The sequence below is a fragment of the Camelus dromedarius genome, chromosome 11 (genome assembly GCF_036321535.1).
Source record: "Camelus dromedarius isolate mCamDro1 chromosome 11, mCamDro1.pat, whole genome shotgun sequence".
Taxonomy (NCBI): Eukaryota; Metazoa; Chordata; class Mammalia; order Artiodactyla; family Camelidae; genus Camelus; species Camelus dromedarius.
In genome coordinates, this window is record NC_087446.1 from 43,204,518 (window position 1) to 43,227,116 (window position 22,599).

Consider the following 22,599-nt stretch of genomic DNA (forward strand, 5'->3'; position numbering starts at 1 on the left):
AACAGAACTAAAACCCCTAATATTACAGTGACTTAAATCATCAAGAAGTAGGCATTTCAGAGCTAGTATGTAACTCCACAGTGCCATCAAGGACTCATGCTCTTAAATATTTCTTCTCTATTATGCTTAGCACTTGGCTTCTGACCTTGGGTTTGCCACCTGGTCCAAGATAGTTACTGGGGCTCCAGCCATTTCATCTGCATTCCAGGCATCAGGAAAGAGGGTTGTGAGGAACCTTTCCAGAAGTTTCATTTACATACCATAGGCCAGAACTTTTTGCGTAGTGAAATTAACAATTAGCTTCAAGGAAGGCTAAGAAATATGGCCTTATCCTGAGCAGTAATATGCCCACCCTAAAAACTGGGTTTCTGGTAAAAGGATGAAGAGAAGAATGGATGTTTTGATAGGCAATTAGTGGTCTGCTACAGTCAGCTAACTGTGCAGTTTTGGCCTCCTGCCCCCTTAGAGCTCAGTGCATCCCAGGAGTGGGACCCAGTTTGCTGACACACAGTGCAGCGGCAGTGGGGGAGAATGGGGCCAGAGGGAGCCAAAAAGATAGACTCTTGACCGAGTCATCAAGAACTACTTACGACAGTTGGAAGGCAGATCAGAAAGTTAATCTGCCCGGTTTAAAACATGTTGGAATTTCCCCTGGGAACTGAATGGTCAGGTGGGTTAATGCGTCTCAGAAAAGGATACTGCTACCGCCGCCGCCCCCCTCTCCCAGCACACCACCATTTTGCATTTGTCTCTCAGCAAGTTTAAAGCCAGTGAAGGGCAGTGAGGTGTGGGCTTCCCCAACTCTTTCTGCATCACCAGAACTGAGACTTCACGTATTTGGGGGTTAGTTTATTAGGTTCCAAAGGGGAAAATGGGCAGCCTGTCAGACAGAGCCGGGAGAAATGCAGCTGCTGCTCGGTTGCTCCCCTTCAAGAAGAGGCTCGTGTGTTCTTGTAGTTCAGCTCTTTAGACAGAAAGCTGCACATTCCTCACACAGGATTTCTTCCCAGGTACCCAGCCACACTCTGCAGTTACCCAGGGAAGAAAACGAGATATTGAACTGTAAATATTTCTATTCTATACGGACTTCTATTCCTTGGTTTCCTGAAACAGAAGTTTCCGTAGAGTTTCTCCATCCTGCGGCTGTGGGCTTTCCCTTGCGTTCTGGAGATCAGATCTCTTTGATCAGAGAGCATTCTCCTTGGACACCCTGCTCTCTCTGGGCTCTAACTGATAGTGAGGATGGCATTACAGGACGGAACAAGTGGAGGGAAAGTGAATGGGAAGGACAAGACAAGGGATGACGTGAAGATAGTCATCTTACGTGGTTGGGTCATTTAATTGTATGTGAAAATGGGGCCCTTGGCCTGTTTGCCATATTATGTGTTTTTAAACATAGTAAGAAATACATACTATATTGCAACCCAGTACACACATGTCAGTGCACACACACACACACAATGGGTCACAGCCTGAAGTGGTAGATGAAGCCATGGATGGTGGTGACAGCACGAACCATGGACTCAGACCTACCAACAGCCCCTGCTCTCCCATCTGAACAACCCCCAATCCAGAAGAATTTTGAAAAACTGCTGACCCCACCACACACTTAAAGTTGTCATCCTAATATTTTTCTCCCCAAATTGTAATATTTGGAAAAACTGTCATTTTCAGTGTGTGGCAAAGATGCTTGAAATATCTTTTTGTCAAAATATGGAGCCACAGATTAAGCCCAGATCTGTGGAAAATGTCCATTATATAACCTAATTGTCAAAGCCATTCCTCACTGTCACCCATCAAGCTAATTAGACATAACTCCTTGTCAGAAAGGAAGTCAGTCTTTGTTTTGGAATTCAAATAAATATCATAATGTGCCCACCTCCTAAACCTGACAACCGTCCTTCTGAATTCTGATCCTGAGATGCAGAGAGAGATGATGAGAGAGGGTAAGAGCCTTGTGCTGGGTCTGTTCCCTCAGGGACGGGGCTTTCCCTAATTATCCCTTGATTTGGCGCCTGGGAGTTTTTATATCCCAGGGCCAAGCTCCTTCAAAGGTTTGAGATGGATGAGAAATATGTCTTTCATTTGTAAAGGGTCACAAAATCAGTTGTGAACAGGGAAGTGAGAAGGGAGCGTTGACAGATCTCAGACCCCCGGAGCTTTCTCAGCGAGGTTGGTTTTAGGAAGTCGTGCCTGTGGAACTTGAGGATCTGAAAGCTGATTCTCCTAAAATTAGGACTGGAATCCCCCAGAAAGTCTGCGAACACCCCTAGTACTTGAGTGCAGATAATAACGGCACCTACCTTCAAAGGCAACTATGAGGAATAAATGAGGAGGCACAAATGGAGCACGTAGTGAAGTTCTAGGTGCATAGTGAAGGCCCACCCTGTGTTTGTTATTGTTACTGTTGTCATTCGACCCTCTGCTCGCTCACAGTGTCACTTCCCATGGGATCAAGTTATCCTCAGGCCCATCCCTGATATCTGTGGGCCCAGCCAGCAGAGTCTTGGCCGGTTCACACCCCTGCAGCCAGTGCCCCTTCGCCACTCCTTGGGCCTGGAACCCGTATGTGGTGGCAAATTCCACTCTCAGAAGGACTGACTTGGGCAAGAAGCCCTCCTCCATCCTGGAGGTGGACACAGGGTGTCTGGGCAGCCAAGTCAGGGTTCCGACTTTATGGGGCATGCTCTAGAAAGGGTTGGATACAGGTCTGGGCGTACCCCTCGGGCTAGCAGATCTCTTGCCCGGCGCTGGGCCCGAGCCCTGGAAACCACGGGCGCAGCGCTGTGGCCCCGCCGCTGGGGTCTGAGGGTCCTCTTTCCTCCAGGTTGTTAGAATCAGTTGGGGTCATAGGTGTGAATGTGTCTTTGATGTAAGACCTGAGTATTGTCTTAACGGCTTTTGTGATCCCAAATTCAGCTCTAAGTCAGGCCCCTTTGAACAAACTCACAGAAACCACAGGAAAAGACAAGTTACCAAACTGCCCTCTCTTGAGGTATTCTAGAAACAGAATATAACGCCTTGTTTTTGTTTCAGGCACTGGCCTTCAGGCCTCAGGTTACAACTTCAACACCTATGACTGGAGGAGTCCCAAACAGAGAGGCAGTTTGTCCCCAGTCACTAAGCCGCGAAGCCAGACTTACCCAGATGTGGGGCTGAGTAACGAAGACTGGGAGCGGTCCACAGTCAGCGGGTAAGGTTCTCACCGACTGCTGCCCTGTCCCAGCTGCCTCCAGGTCACTTGGGCCAGATGTGATGGAAGCTTCACACGAAGCGGCGGTGACCGTCATGCCAGCCCCACAGTGGGACCCTAAGACTTGTCCTGCCCAGCGGGAGCCTGGACACCCACACAACAGGGCAAGAGCTCAGTTTCCCCCGAGGAAAACAACAGTAGCACGTGGGGAAAACCTACTTCCATAAACCATGTCCTCACACTGACTAGTTCCCTCTCCTTTCATTTAGAAAGTAGTTTCACATTAACTTACATTAAAAAAAAAGGTACATTAGGGTTCCCTGTTTTTAACTGACAGGTCTGTTTTAGCAGTTTGTTCCTTACCAAAATTTTATTTTAAGGAAATTCATAAAAAGTGATAGCACTTAACTGATCTATACTGATGTGTATAATGACTGGAGAAAATATGTTTTCCTCTCTCAGAGAAAAGTTCAATTTCTCTTTCCCTGGAGACAGAGCAGCTGAAAGATATCCCCACGGGTGCCATGTGGTTGCAGCTCATTCCGCAGTAGCTGTGACTACTCGGACATTCAGTCAGTGAGACCATGGTCCCTCCTTCCGGTGTTTGAGACACTTTGGGTTTCCTAAAGCATCCTTCCATTGGAGCTGGCCTGACTTGGAGGCCACAGTTGCAAGAAAGCCAGATCCAAAATGAATCTTTAGGGGGAGGGTGTAGCTCAAATGTAGAGCACATACTTAGCATGAACAAGGTGCTGGGTTCAATTCCCAGTACCTCCTCTAAAAAAATAAATGAATAAATAAATAAACCTAATTACCTCCCCCTGTAAAGGGAAAAAAAAGAATTAAGAAAATGAATCGCTATTCTGTGTATGAAATAAAGAAGAGAGAGATTCTGGATACCAAAAAAGAGAAAAAAATGTCTGGCAAGTTCCTAACCCAGACTGTGCTTCTTGGCAACAGTTTTACAGGGGCTCCTGACAGTACGGAGGCCGAGCAAGAAGAGAACTTCTGGTCCCAAGCGCTGGAGGATTTGGAAACCTGTGGACAGTCAGGAATTCTGAGAGAGCTCGAGGTAGCCTCTGTCCTGCTATTTTCTTTTATTATTTCTACATTCATTTTTTTGTTTTTGTTTTTGTTTTTTGGTCCTTTTAAGTTTGCATTGATCACACCAGTTCATTTAAAAGCTTTAACCCCTTTCCACAGGAGAAAGCTGACAGGCGTGTGTCTTTGAGAAACATGACTCTCTTGGTAGCTACCCTTTATGTTTATATTTTTGCTTGTGAAGCTGCCTTCCCTGCCCCCTTGCCTTCCGGACAGTTTGATTTTATCCAATGCAGTTGGAAGTGTTTCTTTCCCCATTCCCACCCCCACCCGAGCTTACTGACCTGTGGCTTCTGCCATTGCTCCCTGCTAACCCGGACTGTCCGTGTTTGCCACTGGGTCGCTAGGGGGAGCTGCGCCTCCCAGCAGTGGCGCCTTTCCTTCTCTTATTTGCTTTAGAAGGGTTTCTTTGGCATGTTTTCATTTGTACCTGGTAGAGACATTAATTTGATTGTGCAGAGGAACATAAGAGGAAATATCATTTTGTTTTGCCTTTAAAGTTCATGACACTGCAGCTGGTGAAAAAGGCCAGTCTGTTCGACAAACAGTTACATAGTACGTGCTGTTAACTGCAAATCCTGATTCTGTGGTAACTTCGTGTGAATTCGAGGCGCTGTGGAGAGATGGAGTGTAATAGCAGAACTCCTGGTGAATTCTTTCATGAAAGCCATAAATTTGCTGACAGTATTCACACTTTGGTCTGGGAAGTCCTGGACTGTTTCCTTTTATGTTCTTTTAAATTTTCTGAGCTGTAAAAAATAAAGTGGCAAAGTCTCATTTTTTTATTTTGATGTCATATGAGGTCCCCAAGTCACCATAAGGAATGTGAATGGCCTAACTGGGTGGAACTCTTGCAATTCTAAAATGACGACTCATCTTTATATTATTTTGCTTCTCGATTGCATGTGTGGATATTTTATGTGATTCTAATGTTTGTGTATCTGCAAAGAGAATTACAAAGAAAAATATTAGTTTGAATTTGTAAACATCATGGTATTTCCTGGCATGAATTTCAGCTTCAGAGCACAGTTAAAGGACCTGGAGATGGATAATCCTGTAAAGCTTAAATATATTAAGATGTTAGCAATTAATTCTTTTTTTTAATGCAACTTTCCAAAAAAGCAGAATGCTTAAGTATCAGCTGGCTTATTTAAACTTTTACCACTTCCTGTATGGAGAATGATCAGCAAAAGGGGACCAAACTGAAAAAAGAGCTCAGTTCACAATTTTTTAACATATTCCTGCTTTTAAAAAGCATGTTTTGGCTCATATGCCTTTTTCATTTTGCATTTTGAAATACTTCACTCTTTTCAAGAAGGAGCTATTCTAATAGCTTCTTCTGCATTAGCTTAAACAAAGATGATGTAAAAAGTAATACAAAGAGGTTCTGTTTTCGCCCAGAAATTGAGTTATCTAACGAAAGCAACCTCCATCAGCATAGAAGGTATGTTGTAACAACCTGTAGATTTTCTCTGATGTCACTTAGGGCAGGTGTACCCCTTGAGATTATAAATCCAGGAGGAAAAAAGGAGAGGAATTTATATGCCAAAGAGAAATTAAAATTTTCAACGAGGGAGGGTGACAAATGCATGAATTAGAGTCTTAGTGACAGTTTTATCACAAAGACTATTCATGTATTAGTTTGGATGAACTCTGATCCCTTGATTGCAAATGCTACTCTGCAAAAAATATCTTTGGAGCTCTAGGTTCCTGCATATGAAGTTTATATCCAGTATTAAAAGTTAAAGCATACTAGTACTGTAATAAATGTAGATGTTTAGCTAAGAAGAAAAATGATTACAACTGACATGAAAGTGAAAATTATACTTGTCATTTTCCCCATTGCTAGCAGTAATTTAGGTTCAGCTTAAGCACTGAGAAATGCATAGTTTTAATAGAGGAGAAAAGTTCATACTAAGACTTTGGACAAGTTACTCTCTCTTATCAGAGATTTCTTCTTTAAATATGTGGATTATAATGACTAATGCTGATATGGTGCTTAACACAGAACATAGCACTTTAATAAATGTTCAGTAGAAATTATTTTTGCCACTTTTTTGAGTAATGAATACTGCCTTAACTATTTTTTCCTCACTATAACATAGGAAGAAGTTTTAACTAGTTGTCAGAGAACTCTTAAACATACTCCTGCTAGGTTGTATGTATACCAGTTATCTCACTGATAATTTTGAAAAAGTATAATTATAAATTATGAATTATGCAAAATGAAATACTCCTGAAGCAAAAACAAATCCTAGAAAACTCTAAATAAGTATTTTTTAACCTTTTATTTTAGTTTTTGTATTTGTGCCTTAATTTTAATATTCCTTCAGAGATGTCACTAATTCAGTTGACATTTGCATTAAGCAAAGCAATCAACCCACCTTTTAAAAATTTGATCTGAAGACCTATTGATGGTATGTCATTGCTTCCATCAGAACCCTTTCTAGATCAGACTGTGACTTCTGTCGTGGCTCAGGCTTATCAACAGCAGACTGTTGTCTCCCAGCTGTAGTGATTATTTTACTTCCAGCGTGCTTCCTGCTGGTCAGATGAAAACTGAGAACAAAAATTAAACGTTAACAAAGCAAATAGCTAGTCTGTGTAGGTAAAAACAATAGCTGGATGGTCACCACAGCAAGAAAACAATCATCAGATACTGTCAGTTACAGTAGATTAAACAAGGAAATGATATATGTGAGTAAAATGGCATAAAATAAAAGGATGTCCCATGTCACCCACAAAGCTAGTAATAGAAAGGTTTCAATTTAAAGAGGATTTATCTGAAATATACCATAGTATGGATAATCCACAGTGGATAAATATTAAGTGTTTTTTTTCCTGTTTACTAAAAAAGTCAGTTTTATATGTTTCAACCTTATGCTTGACCGAGAAGCAATACAACCTGGTGGTCAAGAATAAGTGTTGTGGAGTCAGTTGCTAAGGTTGCAATCCCAGACTCTTGGGCAACTTGCTTCACTTACCCAAGCATTCCTTTCCTTAACTGAAATGAGGAGGTACAGTAATTATAATACCTACCGTCCAGAGATAGTGCAAGTATTTAATGGTATTCTGCATACACACGTATATATGGTACTCAGTTTGTTATAATGCTCAATGACCAGGAAGGGTTTTTTTGTTTTGTTTCTTGGTTTTTTTTACTATTTTTCTTTTCAAAGTTATCAGTAAGATAACTGATCTAGTCAGGACATTGATAAGTTCACTTGTTTTGTTTCTTTTTGAACAGAGTTGTAGCCATACCTACATGGCTGCCACAACTTGGCTGTCATTCAAAGATCTTGTTAGTGGCATGTGTATAGCTGAACACCAGGTGAAGCTTGGAATTATAACAGCTTAGATAACAAATGAAAACTCTACTCACTTTTCAGTGTTCCTTCCTGATCAATGATTTTACATAGTGCCCTTGGCTCCTTTACTGCCTGTGTGACCCTGGGTAAGTCAGCTTCTTTGTGCCTCAGTTTTCTCACCTGTAAATCAGGAAGAATAACAGTACCTACCACATAAAGTTGTCGTGAGGCTTGAATGGGTAAATACGTTCAAAAGACTCAACAAATTAGACCTCTGTTACTTTTAGCATTGATATTAATATAAACCACTAGATTCTGTTGTAGCCAGTCACATGGCATATGGAGGTTGTCTTCTCTTCCCATGATTTCAGGCAGATTCGCTGATGCTGGTGTACCACGAGTTAACCATCATCGCGAGAAATACAGAACTGGCTACAGGCATATTTTCACAATTTTAGCATCCTCTAACCATGAGAAATGGAACTTCCCAACACGATACTGGTTTTGAATGCATTTTTTGTTGTTGTTCCATTTCTGAGATTCAGTCTTCTGGGGATCTGATCTTGCCATTCCTTGTGTATTATGCGGGGAACATATTTGAAATTGAACAAACTTCTCAATTCACTGGTAAAATCCGATCCAAGTCTCACAGCTTTTGAGCAAAGGGTTGAGTCCAGTCACCTAATACATGATAACCTCTCTGAGGATCTCACACAAAGGCATTTCTAAGAAACTTGATCTACGCCAAATGATGTGGAGACCTAGCTGACCTCCAAGCTCCTGGGGCAGGCCACCTGGCCAAAGGAAAGACAACAGGCCAGTGCCAGGGAGGCAGCACTGGGTCGAAGCCCTTGCCTTTGTATCAGCGGCCTCATTTCAGCCCATTTTTACTTCCAGGTGGTGCTGGAGGCGGCATTGCAAATAGAGGCAGCCTGGGCCCCACTGAGAAGTTCTCAGTTCATTTCTGTAAGATATTTTGAAGGTTGCCTCATGAATCCCATCTTTAGAGCCCACTCAGTGGAAAGTTAATGCTTAAAATGTCGTTTGCAGTAAACAGATGTTAGAGCGTTTCAGTTTGCCTCGAAACTGCCAGGGGTGGTATTTGATTAAATAAATCCAATGGCTTAAGTACTTAAATTGGATTTGAGATGTGCATTATAAATGTCACTTGCAAAGCACTTTTCCAAGACTTCCATAGTGCAATTAGTACGTCCATTCTCCAGCCTTTGGTTATGCCCTGAAGAGACTGTATTTTGAGTGGGCAGAAGGGAAATGTGCTTAATGTTGAGCAACCAAACCCTTTTGTTAGTCCATGGCTTAATTGTTTTTGAAAATTGTCAATGCCACAGGCAACAATTATGTCGGGGAGCACGATGAGTTTGAATCACGAGGCCCCTACACCTCGCAATCAGCTGGGGCGACAGGCCAGCTTCCAGGAACGGAGCAGCTCGCGGCCACACTATAGCCAAACCACTCGGAGCAACACTCTGCCCTCGGACGTGGGCAGGAAGTCTGTCACCTTGAGAAAAATGAAGCAGGAAATAAAGGAGATCATGTCCCCGACTCCTGTGGAGCTGCACAAGGTCAGAACGCTCTCTTCTCTTCCCTTAGGGTCACATTTCGTAGCCATGCTGCACCGCGCAGGCGCCCTGATGCAGGGGTCACAATGGCATTCCTCTGTGGGCTCAGCCAAGGAGAGAAATCAGAGCTTAAAGGCAGATCATCAGAGACTGATTGTTCTGGAAAACGTGATCGTTGAGGGGGTATCTCATAAAACAGGGAAAGCTGGCTTTCAAGCAAATGAATTGATCAAAAATGCATTTATGGCCAAAATCTTGCAGAAGCTTGAGGTTCCAGTGTCACGTGGTGCTGTAATGAGTTGGTCTGTTATTCCAACTTCGTTAAAAGGGAAAGGATTTCGTATACTCCCAGCTTCACCGAAAAGGGGGCTTCGGGGGTGATGTGGCGGCTTAATTGTCAATTACCAGCCTCTCAATAGATGGTTGTATTATTCAGGGGGCGTGCAGTTCTCTTCGAGACATAATTTAGATGTCTTGGGTCAGGACAGGGTAAGCCCTGGTTATGTTCCATCTCTGCCGTGATAGTTGCCTCACTTCATGGAAGAAAACCTAGGATCACAAACAGAGCTGAATTTGAGTTGCTGGCAGAGTTTAAACAAGGCATATGTCAGTGACAGTGTCTGCAGAGGCCTGGGCCAAGGAACGCAGTGGAGGGAGGTTTCTCTGGTTTTCTGTGGAAGAACTCTAATGCTTTTTGTTGTTGTCTTTAATACATAAAGATGTCTAGATGGTAATAATCTCACTCCACTATTCTGAGAGCCAAAACCCTCTCTGTAGTTAATACTCTCTTAACTGGAGATGAGTTACTTGTCTTACCCAGAAGAGCAAATAAATATCAGACTGAGAGAAGGTAACAGGCCAACTACCCCCTTTTTCAAACTCTAAAGACGTCAGTCTCCCTAACCACTTATTAAAAGGAGATACTGATTTTGCAGCTGACATAGGATATGGTGAAAGAAAGGATTGTATGGGAAGTTGAGTTCTGAAGCATGTATTCATTAGTTCATCACTCACTCACTCATTCATTCATTCAATACATAGACTGTGCATTCATTCACTGTAAGGATGTGTTATGAATCCCCAGGGAGCGCATAGTCTAATGGGGAGACTGGAAAACAGTGGGCAGATCGTGGGATAAGGACAATGACAGATGCAAAACTAGGCTGCGCTGGGGGATGGGGGGGCGGGGGAGGGAACTTAACCCGCCACAGAGGAATGAGAAAGGCTTCCTAGAAGTCAGTGTTGACTCTGCAGGAAAGTGGAGGATGGGAAGGCATTTGAAAGCAAACTTGTGCAAAGGGCTGTCAGAGGCTGTGGTGCACTGAAGGAGTGCAGCTATCTTAACATGACCAGAGAGCCGTGTGCGCTAAGAGGCATTACAGACTTTTCAGAAAAGCTCAGAAGCTTCTGACATTTTAGGGTGGGGGTGCAGGGTTGGCCCCCTGCCACAAGTTAGCTGATTTATCCAGTTACCCTAGACTGATGTGTCTGTTTGGTAAACACCAGCCTTCACCACCTGTCACATATTCTAATATGCTAATTGACAAACGCCATTAGGAGGCTGTGAGGACTCCCTTGGTGATTAAATTGCAGGAGCTGCATAGTCACTGCTAATTCTGCCATAGGGAGAGGCGGGCGGGCCCCTCCCGATTCCCTCCAGTGTTTGGGAACACTGCCTTCCCTCTTCTCTGGGTCTCCTGCCCAGGCAGAGAGGAGCACGCTTGATAACCCACTGTCCTTCAGGACCAAAGGGAAAGGACCTCCACGAGTGCCTACTTGCTACTTTTAGCCACTGCAGTTGCCTTTCTTAGCAGACATGTCTTATCCCCATCGACAGGATAGGGAAATAGCAGGTATAAAATAGAGCCCTTTTTCCTTCTGGAGTGAAGCGGTCTCAACAAAGGAAGATTATCGATAGCCCAGCAATGCAAAAGACCTGTCTCCCCAACCCTCCCACCCCGAAAGCATTTAGCAAAGATGGTGATGGTGAATTAGATGTGCAAGTTGTTATAGCTGAGGTTTTTAGCTTTCTTCCTTCACATCAGTCATTTCCCCTCAGTGGTGGCAGGAAGTGTGTTTCCCGCATGGCTTTACTTTTCTTCTGAATTGGTACCAAACAAAATAAGATGCTCGGAAGTACATGGTGTCCTGACCTTTATAAGGCACCTGAAATGGTCTTGTTAAGTGAAAATGTAGCAGAGGAGCTTGCTGGCTCACAGCATGGGTTCTGGGAGTGACTTATGCTCACATCTCAGGTACCTTTTCTTTTTTAAGTGAATGCAATTACCCTGATAGTTCGTCCACATGTTTGTTGTTAAATACATGCTCCAGTTTTGAAGTTTTTGAGAGGAGAAATGGTAATTAGAAGAGTCACTTTACTCAGAGACTGGTAATTGTGCTTGTGTCTTGCTTGTGGGTGTTCTTAGAACACTGGATGACTCCCTGACACCGTGGAAAAAGCACATTGCCTTGTGGATAGAATTATCTTCCCATTGGGGTGCGACGAGCCTGTATTAAACCTTCACACGAGTTACGACAAAGGTACTCTTTTGAGTGGTGGCATGGTTTGGGGGCCAGGAAAATAGAAAAACATCCCTTCCTCAGATTGCAAATAATCCCAACCCAGACTGCACAGCTTGGCAAGTGGACTGAAGGCTGGTTTTCAGTTCCCTGAGCCCCGTGGGTGGACTTTACTAAATAGACCTAGTGGAGGAATTCCCAAGGGGCTGCAAAGACATGAGTGGAGAGGCTGGGCAGGGTCAATAGCATACCATTCTGAACACGCTTGGTGTTATCTTCCAGTTGCCCTCTTTTTCGTGGCTGTGTGCCACTTGGTGAAAGCTATTTCCATGAAAACAAGTTGTGGATCTGTCCATGTCCAAGCCAGTTCCTACAAACTCTTTACTATCACTAGAAGCTGTATCAGGAGGATAGAAATGAATGGGCTGGTATCCATCCCCATTCCTGGGGAGAACAAACAAAAGGCAAAAACATCGCCATCTCCTGGTGATGGATTACTAACATCATCTTCATACGGAAAGAATAAAGTGTGGGCTCATCTTCCAGTTTCTTGAGTTTCAGCTTACTGTCCGTTGTTTGCCCCTCACTTTCCATCCAGTCCTCCTCGCCAAGCCCTTTCCTTCCTTCAGAACTTCAGAAAATGGTAGGTGAGAGTCTACATGGCTTTTGTTCATTTCACGTCATCTGCTGTGTTGGAGGCTCTGCCACATCCCAGAAGATCTTCCATCAAATTGTCCGCATTCATCCCTGAACCCAAAAGGCTAGTGTCCTTCCTGACACTTGAGAACAAACATAGAAACACAGTCTCACTTCCCATTTTTGGCCGTGTGGCAGAAGGAGGAAGTTGGAGCCGGAGTGATGATTTGGTACTTAGCTGAGGGTTGGGGAGAGGACAGTGACAGGGTCACAGGGAAGTGATACTCCAGAGGCCACTGCCTCTCAAACTTTCTTGGTTGAGACACAGTCCAGAATACATTTAACCTCACAGTTCAGTACACACATACACCCACACTCACGTGTAAGAATGTATTCAAAAGTTTACTGCACGGTATACACTAGCATTTTCTGTTTTGTTTCTTTTCACGTGCTGTCCCAGTAAGTTGATTTCAAGACTAATGGGTCTCAACCCAAAGTATGGGGACTGAAGCCTTAGAGAAGAGTTTGGCATGAGAACCTCTGATGACTTTTACCATCATTGCATGGTATGCGTGTCAAAATGCAGGTTCCTAAACCCAACCCAGACTTGCCAGGTCAGCATTTTCTGGGAGTGGGGGCCAAGAATCTGCATTTTAGCAACTTCTTAATGGATACTTTTGCACCTTAAAGACTGAGAATCACTCCCTTAAGTTTTGGTAACGGGAGGTGATTATTTTGTGTCAATGAAATCAGAGTCAACAGCTTTGTGGCAGAGTAGAGAGAAAATGAGGTTGCATCTTTGGCCCTGGAGCTTCTGAATTTTATCTTTGAAATGAATTCTGGTTTGTACAAAGCTTATCACAGATTTTTTTCTCTTTGCAGAGAAGGAGCCTATGATCTTAGCTATCAATTCACTGATAACCCCTCTTTTCCTTCTGAAGCTTAAATACTCTTTGGTGTCTGCTTAATCTATTTCTGAGATGAATTCTAGCTTCACTTCTCTTTGCATACTTTAAGTCAAAAAAATTTTTTCAGTAGAGAGGAAAATACCTATTCTCCACATTCAGAGCATTTGGATTTTTTTTTGCCGTCATTTGTGTTTTTCAGTAAAATTGTATTCCTTAATTGCATGCAGCTGTTTTTTTGTTTTGTTTTGTTTTGTTTTACAGAAATGTTTTTTGGTTTTGGTTTTTTTTAATCATTTTCCAGTATCTTTTATTTATGGCTCCTAATGCGCACGACCCTTGAACATTTGAGTCACTCCCAAGGAGCCACTTTATTTCTTGTAGCTGCGTTGGCTACCATCAGCTTTTCTCCCAGCTGAGTTCACTTTGCTATTTCAATATATTTCAGTGTTTTGAGAGTGGACCTTTGTTCTTCCTGATATGATAAAGTTGTTTTCCTTCTTGGAAGGAGTGTCACTTTCAGCACTTAAAGCCCACATCTTTTGCAATATTCTCCCCAAGTCAGGAATAGGCTCGGCCCTAGAAGGAAATATAAAATGGAAATACATATCTTAATCCAGCACATGCATCGTCCGTCACCAGGTATTTGCAGGTGGTACTCCTTAAGATCAGATGAGTTGTCAGGCAGATGGAGGTTTGATCACAGTCTGACTGTTATAAGCCACCTGACTTCTCTGAACCTCAGTTGGCTCACTTAGCAGAGAAGGGGCAGGATCGCTTGTTATCCCGAGAGAAAACTTCACAGATAGCATTTCCCTGGTGTAGTCACCATCATTTGGAGTCTTGCCTCAGCTGTATGGTGTCAGAAACCCAGAAAATGAGATCTCAGGATCTCAGCCTTAAAAAAATTCAAGCAGCCAACCTTAGAGCCTCCAGAGATGGAAATATAAACCAGAAAGAGCATCTGTTTACAAAGAGAGATGGGCGTGTGGCTGCTACTAGTCACTACATCATATTCTCTCCCTGTAAAACCAGGGGCAGCTAACAACCAGAATGTTGTTAGGCGAACATGGAATTACAGAACAAGGCTTGGCGTTTAGGTTGTACTTTTTATCTGTGATGAATCCAGCCCTGACAATCCTCAAAATGTATTATTCCCATCAGTTTCCTTTGTCTTTGATTGTGTTGAAACATACTTTTCAAAATGTAAAAAGTGTCATTCTTATACAGATGATTGGCTCATGTGAAAAAATGTTTATTTATGTCATTAAGAAGGAAAGAGCCAGATGACAAAGCTTGTTCAGAGAGGGAGATAAAGAAACTATATCTCAGTCCATGGGGTTGGTGGGTGGAGGAGTATGCCGGAATAAGATTTCCAAGTTAAAATGAAAGCTATCCCATGACTTATAGGGAAATAAAAGCAAAACCTTTGAGCTTATCTTCCCTAAGGGTCAGAACTCAGTTTGCATCCTATCACTTCTCTACAAGTGGCCATCCACCTTTACAGAGTCTGAGCTCTGAGCAACAGAAATGGTAAATCCGACCCAGCTGCGGGCGAGCCTCAGCTGACCCTCGGGCAGGCTTGCTGGGCGGTACTCCAGTGTGCCTGATTTCTCAGGGTTTGATCCCTCAGTTCCTTCAAGGATGCACCAGAAATGTTAATAGCTTCCCTGAAGTCTAGCCCTGGCCCGGGGATCATTCATCTTTTTCTGCCGTCTTTGCTTGTCTCTTGTGATCAGATGTGTTTATTTGTAGGTTGTAAAACACTCTGTTGTCTATGGCATGTTCACTTACAAATGAGGTAGCTCCCTGAGGGTTACTCCATTTCCCTAAAGTCCAAGTCCTCGGAGAGTAGCCTGCTGGGCCTCTTCCCTCACCATCTTTCTGCTCTAGTGCAGGGCTGTGGTGAGGATCCCATGGGTAACGGTCTAGCCCAGGGCTGGTCTCTTTCTTCCCCTTTGATGGAGCACAGAGCTTTCTTGCTGGAGGATCTTTGTAGTGTCAAACCACCATGTTCCCTGGAATGAGGAAATAAAATCAACATTGTTAGCACTCAGTGCCGGGAGACTTCGGTTGGTTATAACTTGTCATCCTTATATATATATATATATATTTTTTTTTTATTGATGTATAGTCAGTTTACAGTATGTCAGTTTCTGTTGTACAGCACAATACTTCAGTCATAAGGAACATACATGTATTCATTTTCATATTCTTTTTCACCGTAAGTACAAGATAATGAATATAGTTCCCTGTGCTATACGGTATGAACTTGTTTATCTGTTTCATATATAATAGTATCTGCAAATCTCGAACTCCCAGTTTATCCCTTCCCACCCGCTTCCTGCCCTGGTAACCATAGTTTGTTTTCTATGTCTGTGAATGTTTCTGTTTTGTAAATAAGTTTGTCTTTTTTTGAGATTCCACATATAAGTGATACCATATGGTATTTTTTGTTATCCTTCTTGAATGACAATGAGCCTGGCCCCAAATTCCGATGGGCCCAGGGGGTGGGTGAAGGGCATGCCTCCCACCCAGAGTTACAGGTGGCCCCTGGCACAAGGAGGCCCATTGTGATATTATAATTTAAATAAGAAATATATACTTGGTCTTGGTCCCAGTTGCTGGCACAGAGCGCCTCAAACTTTGGAATTTAAATGTTGGGAGCAATACAGGTGTCTTTTCTTATCTTAATGAGGTGATTTTTGGATACACTTAAGGGTGGATTGGTTACCGGTGGAGCCAATCTTGTAATTAGGGGATTGGAGCTTTCAGTCCCACCCCCAACCTCCAGGGAGGGGAGAGGATTTGGAGGTGAAATCAATCACCAATGGCAAATGACTTAATCCATCGTGCCTGTGTAATGAAGCCTCTGCAAAAGCCCAACAGGTTGTGTCTCTGAGAACTTCCGGGTTAGTGAGCACAGGAAGACTGGGGAGAGAGTTGTGCTCAGAGAGCATGGAAGCTCCGTGCCCTTCCCGAGTACCTTGCCCTAAGGCAGCTCTTCCCTCTGGCTGTTCCTTTCATACCAAACCAGTGAGCTGGTAAGTTCTGTGAGCCACTCTAGCAAACTAGTCAAACCCAAAGAAAGGGCTACTGGAATCTCTGATCCATAGCCAGTCGGTCTGTGTCTGAAGACCATTGTCTGAAGCGGGGGGTGGGGTACTATTGTAAGACTGAACCCTTAACCTGTGTGGTTTGACGCTGTCTCCAGGAAGGTAGTGTCAGAATTGAGTTGAACTGTAGGACAGCAGCTGGTGTGGCAGGATTGCTTGGTCATGTGAGGGACCCGCCTACCCCCAACATATACATGGTGGAACTGTGATGAGGGCGTTTTACCCACAGAGGCCTCAGGGTCAGGAGGTTGGAGGTCGGTAAGTTGCAGAGGGAATCGGGAAGGGTCCAGAGCTGGAAGGGAGCCAGGCCAGAGCAGACCTGGGAGCCAGAGAGCAGAGGAAGTTGTGGAGAGGGACAGGCACTGAGAGTAACCAGCAGGCAGACCTGAGCTGAGATGCTGGAATAGTTCCGGCCACAACCGGCTGACTTGATGGTGGCTGGGCAAGTGGAAGGGGCCAAGGGCAGAGCTGACAGTAACTAGGTGTCTGTCAGCTGCCCGTGGCTTGGTTTGATCTGGAGAATTGGAGAATGATCTGGCTCTTTCCTCTCTGGTATGATGGGAAATGAAAGCTGCAAAGGTGCTTGCTCTGAGATGAAATGGGAAAACAGCCCTTAATCTGCCACAGATCTTAAAAAACTGTGCCGCTTCCTTGGTTAGGACTTAGTTTTCCAAGGGCCAAATCAGCCCCTGACGTGCTCAGATGTACAGCCACCATCCAAGCTCTGCCTCTCCCATTGTGGAGCCTCCATTTGTCAAGCCTCGGGTGCCACACATGCCGGCCAGGGGGCTGCAGGGGCCAGCGTTTGACACAGCTGACCCTCCTGCTCGCTCCTCTGCCCAGGGGACTCCCCTGACTGGAGGGCAGCAGCCATTTTTCCTGACCCTATTCATCTGAAAACCCACGTGTTTGAGTGCCAGGAACTGAGATGGCTCTCTCTCGGGCTGGTGGCAAAGTTATACTTCATTTTTCCCTTCCAGCCCCACGGGTAGTATAGGATCAGCCTCAAAATCCTCAGGCTTAAAGGAGCAGGGCTACCCCGGTGGTGTCTGCAAGAATAAACCCAAGTGCCTGGTGATTTGTTGGGAAAACTAGAGCCATCTCTGAGACTTAGGTGTTGGTTTGGTCCTTAAGGCCATCAGGCAAGGGGCTGAGCCAGAGGGAGGCTGCCAGGGCTTCAGAACTGTCACCTGCCATGACACGCTCAAGGCAGTAGACACAGCTGCCCTTAAAAATCTCACTGGGGAGAGTCTGCGCTATGGCTGAGGCTTTTCACAGGTGTTGAAACTGAAAACACAAGCGTTGGGTTTCTGATTTTTGCCTCGAGGACATTGTTCAGACGTATGAATAGACTTGCTTAGGGATACAAAGCCAGGCTGCACTTGAATCCTGGTGAACTCCTCCGCCTCCTGTTCAAGCTTCTGTTCTCGGGAGGGTTAGAAGCAATCACAGCACGTGCGGATGCACAGTTACAATTGAGCTGAGCTTTGTAGAACTGTATCCTTGCCCAGAGTGTTATCTTCCAAGAAGCTTATTGGCCCTCCATCTTGAGCATTGTGTTCATAGTCCAGATTTCCCCAGAGGCATCCCCTGGTCAGCACAGAACAGAGATCTTATAAGAAAAGTCTTGATTGACTTGGATGAGGGTGGGACGCGGAGAGCTCTCGCAGCTGGGAGCAGTTCATGCAGAAGCTCGTGGAAAGCCAAAAAAGGGCTCTGATGAGAAGAAATACAGCGGGTGTGATAACTTATTGATCTTGAGTGGGTTGGACAGTTGGAAATGGATAAAAGTTGCCTGGCCAGCTAGGAGATTATACATCCAGAAAAAAAAATCATGATTTGGTGGAAGGAACACAGTAAATGAGGCCAGATATTCTAGTACTGAAATCCTAGAGTTCATATATTCTAACTGGACAAGCCCATTTATCAAGTTTGAGCCAGTGTCGTCATTACTAGGAAGGGAATAATTCTGCTGCACAGAGTTGTCGGGACATCAAAAGCAATCGTGTAGGAAATGCCTGAATAAGGGATGCACTGAGTGGGAGAGATTGTGACTTAAACCTTAGAATCCTTAGAATTATTTCTGGACAGGAAATAAATCAGAAGTAACCACTACCAATCTCCAGCTAAACAGGAGGGCAGCAGCTACATGGCACAATTTGTTGTTGCTGCTTTTGAGAGCAGCCAACTGTGTGCCCCATTTTGGTGAATTGATTCCTAGAATCTTACATTTGATCATTTTAAAATAGTCTCATTTTGTTATTTGCTATTTCCAGGAGAATCATAGAGCTGGCTATTAAAATTCAGTCTCCTCTAACCTTAGGAAATCTTTCTAGAGAAACAGATTACTTCAAACTTAACATTTATTAGCCTCTCATCCTGAGAGTTTGCCATGGATACATCAAGTCTAAGGCTGGCGAAGCAAAGCCTCTTGGCCGGCAACCGTGACTTCACAGTTAATGAGCCAATCTGCTAACCCGCTCTGGTGGACATCCATCTCTAAAGTTGCGGTTAATGTATCACCACTGTCTGGTGTTGGCAGTATTTGGTGCCACTCATCCTTCTGCCCCTTCTGGGTTCTGTCCTGTGGAGCAAACACCCAAGAATCACAGGTCAGCTGAGCGATGAAGAGCTTTATTATTTCAGGCCCACGTCAAATGTACCCCAAATGCAAGGAGTCCAGTTCGCTGTGTTGAGAAACATCTCAGAGCTAAGGCGGAAGTGGGCTTCCTAGTGTCCATTACAAGCACAGGCTTTGAGACCCTCACATTCAGATACACCTCACGAGTGGCTAGACTTACAGAGTAGGTGCCAACCCACCTACCCGACCAGCCACATGCAGAGGGTGGGCGGGACTGTTCTCCAGCCTTACACCTAGTGGAACAGAGATAACTAGGATGCGCCCCCCTCTGCCCTAGGTGTGCTGCTTGTTCTGTGGGGAGAACGTGACCAGGAGCAAAGATGGAAGAGGGACATAAGGACAAGAGACCCCACGGACAAGGCACAGACGAAGCCAAAGAGGGGCACATACGCAGGGACCCTGAGCAATTTCATCTAATAAACGAGTCCCGGAATAGCACTATCACCAATCATCTTAGCTATTTGCAGCCGCCACCACCCCCCGCCCCCGTACCCATCTCCCTCTGTTCCTCTCCTTCCTCCCTTTGAGAAAAGAGCACGAGGTGGGGAAGAAAGGGACTAGAATTTAAACCAGAGTGTTTCCCCCAATCAAAGCAGGAAATATGCATGGTGAGTCTATGCTATCTTGTGCCAGAAAGCAAAGAAGTTATCAGAGCAAATGGATCATATCAAAAGGACATAGGAGTCAACATGAAGGACTCCCCTTGCCCAAAGATGAGGAAATTTGAGCGCCCAAAAGAAAAATGATGCAATTAATTGTGACACATCATATGTATATAAACCCACAGGTTCATATTGATACGTTACCTTAAAAAGGTCATTCCCTTCCCCCCGCCTCACAAAACCTCATGGGGACCCCACTGGAAATACTAGTGCACTGCTTCCCTATTCTAAAAATGAAAGAATTAGCATTCATATTGCCTTACTTTCACAAATGGTACCTCAGAGTAACTAAACAGCACTAAATTGAAGAAAGAATTCTTCACAAAGGAATTCCAGCTAATAAATACAGAAGATGTTAAAAGGTGATAAGGGTTATCATTTTGCAACGCCTAATAAAATTGATTCAGACAGTGGTCATCAGTGGGTGAAACAGTTAGATTAAAGGTGAATGGGGAAGCTTACAATGAAAGAATTAAGCAGTCACCCCCGGAACCCGCCCGAGTAGGACAACTAGACACTGAGTGATGTGAAGTCATAGGAAGCACGTGGTCCCACCTGTGATCCATTCATGCCCTTCCCCCCAAAGCTGGTCCTGACTCAAATCAAGCATCCAGAGTTAATTTCTGTTTAAAGGGAAGTGGGGGGCTGGAAGAGCACGCTGCAGGGCAGATGACACAGTTTCCACAGTAAGTCAGTAGCAGAGGGGAAAGGGTGGGGGCAGACTCTAGATACGAGGACGTTTAAGGGACCTAACACAAATGTGCACCTGGCTGGCACCCTGGTCTGAACAAACCAACTCTAAAAACCACTTTTGAGATAATCAGGGAAATTTCACTATAGGCTAGGTATTCGAGTATCCTAGGGAATAAGAATTAATGTTGTGAATGAATTCCTGGCACAGGTTGTGTAAAAAGTTGTCATGTTTTTTAGAGATTCATACCAATGTCTGTAAGGGTGAAGTGGCATGAGGACTGGCATTTGTCTTAAAGTTCTCCCCCAAAGAGGAAAAAAGTTGAGGGGGATGAAGTAAGTGTGGCCAGCTGCTGATGCTTGTTGGGTCTGAGTGACGAGTACATGAGGGTTCATTGTTCTGGCCTCTCTGTTTTTGAATATGTTTGAAATTTTTCATTTAAAAAAAAAATAGCTTGCTCCTAACCAGGCTTATTGGGATAATCATTACACAATATATGTATGTCAAGTCATTATGTGATACACCTTAAACTTCTATAGAGCTGTATGTCAATTCTATCTCAGTGACACTGGGAAATTTTCTTTTAATTTTTCGAAAATAGCTTTCTCCAATAACCACCCTCCCTACGTCACAGGAGAACGTTCCTGTCCTATGGCCTAAGGCTAAGTTATAATTATAGAAGAGCTTAAAATTCTGCTCTGCAATGAGTATTTATTAAGCAAGCACGTGCTAGGTAAAGAGGTAAGATGCTGTGCAAAGATGCAAGCTCTGCGGTCAAAACCCCTTGTTTATAGTTTATTTAAAATGTGTTTCTGAGTACAGCAAAGTGATTCAGTTGTGTATGTGTATATATTCTTTTTCAGATTCTTTTCTATTATAGGGTATTATAAGGTATTGAATAAGGTTCCCTGTGCTATACAGTAGGTCCTTGGTGTTTATCTATTTTATATATAGTAGCTTGTATCTGTGAATCCCAGACTTTTCATTTATGACTCTCCCCTCCCCCTTTCCCCTTTGGTACCATAAATTTGTTTCCTCTGGCTGTGAATGTTTTGTAAATAAGTTTATTTGTATCATTTCTTTTAGATTCCACAGATAAGTGATATCATATGATATTTGTCTTCCTCTGTCTCACTTCACTTAGTATAATCTCTAGGTCCATCCATGTTGCTGCAAATGGCATTATTTCTTTTTAATGGCTGGGTAATATTCCATTGTGTCTGCGTATGTCTGTATGTATATATCTATATCTGTATATACCACATCTTTATCCATTTGTTTATCAGTAGACATTTAGGTTGCTGCCATGTCTTGGCTACTGTAACTAGTGCTGCTTTGAACATCGGGGTGCATGTTATCTTTTCAAATTATATTTTTTTCTCTGGTTATATGCCCAGGAGTGGGATTGCTGGATCATATAATAAGCCTATTTTTAGTCTTTTAAGGAACCTCCATACTGTTCTCCATAGTGACTGTATCAGTTTACATTCCCACCAACAGTGGGGGAGGATTACCTTTTCTCCACACCCTCTCCAGCATTTATTGTTTGTAGACTTGAATGATGGCCATTCTGACCGGTGTGAGGTGATACCTCATTGAAGTTTTGATTTGCATTTCTCTGATAATTAACGATGTTGAGCATCTTGCCATGTGCCTATTGGCCATTTGTGTGTCTTCTTGGAGAATTGTTTGTTTAGGTCTTCTGCCTATTTTTCGACTGGGTTGTTTGGTGTTTGGTTATTGACTTATAAGAGCTGTTTGTATATTTTGGAAATTAAGCACTTTTGGGTCACATCATTTGCAAATATTTTCTCCCATTCTGTAGGTTGTCTTTTTGTTTATGGTTTCCTTTGCTGTGCAAAAGCTTGTAAGTTTGATTTGGTAAAACTTTGTTTATTTTCGCTTTTATTTCTATCGCCTTAGGTCAGTCTTGGGAGAAAACATTGCTACGGTTTATGTCAGAGAAGGTGTTGCCTGTGTTCTCATTGCTGTGGCTAGGACTCCAATGCTATGTTGAATAGAAGTGGTGAGAGAGAACCACTTCTCTGTTGCTTATGGTTTATTTTGGCAAGTTTCTAACCCTCTCTGAGCTATTTGCATGTCTGTATGATCTGCTGCACAAACTTTTAATCCCCTCTCTCAAGTCCCACAAGCCTTATTAAGAAGTTCAGCATCTCCAGCTGGAGGCTGGAGATCCCACCCCCTTCCTCTTCCAAGAATGGGGCTTCCTTAGCTCCAGGGTAGGG

The 22,599-nt window shown here is 43.8% G+C and overlaps 1 protein-coding gene across 8 annotated transcripts in view; it reads left to right on the forward strand.

Moving 5' to 3' along the window:
- Positions 1–22,599, forward strand: part of GRIP1 (glutamate receptor interacting protein 1) — a 612,763-nt gene that overhangs the window by 564,782 nt on the left and 25,382 nt on the right. For 5 of the 8 annotated variants that reach the window (XM_031462799.2, XM_064491721.1, XM_064491717.1 and 2 more), the window contains 4 exons: positions 3,037–3,193; positions 4,154–4,265; positions 4,397–4,441; positions 8,952–9,185. In XM_031462799.2, coding sequence (XP_031318659.1) covers positions 3,037–3,193; positions 4,154–4,265; positions 4,397–4,441; positions 8,952–9,185 — 548 coding nt within the window. The remainder of the gene's footprint in view (positions 1–3,036; positions 3,194–4,153; positions 4,266–4,396; positions 4,442–8,951; positions 9,186–22,599) is intronic. The other 3 variants (XM_064491718.1, XM_064491723.1, XM_064491724.1) reach the window with 1 other exon arrangement.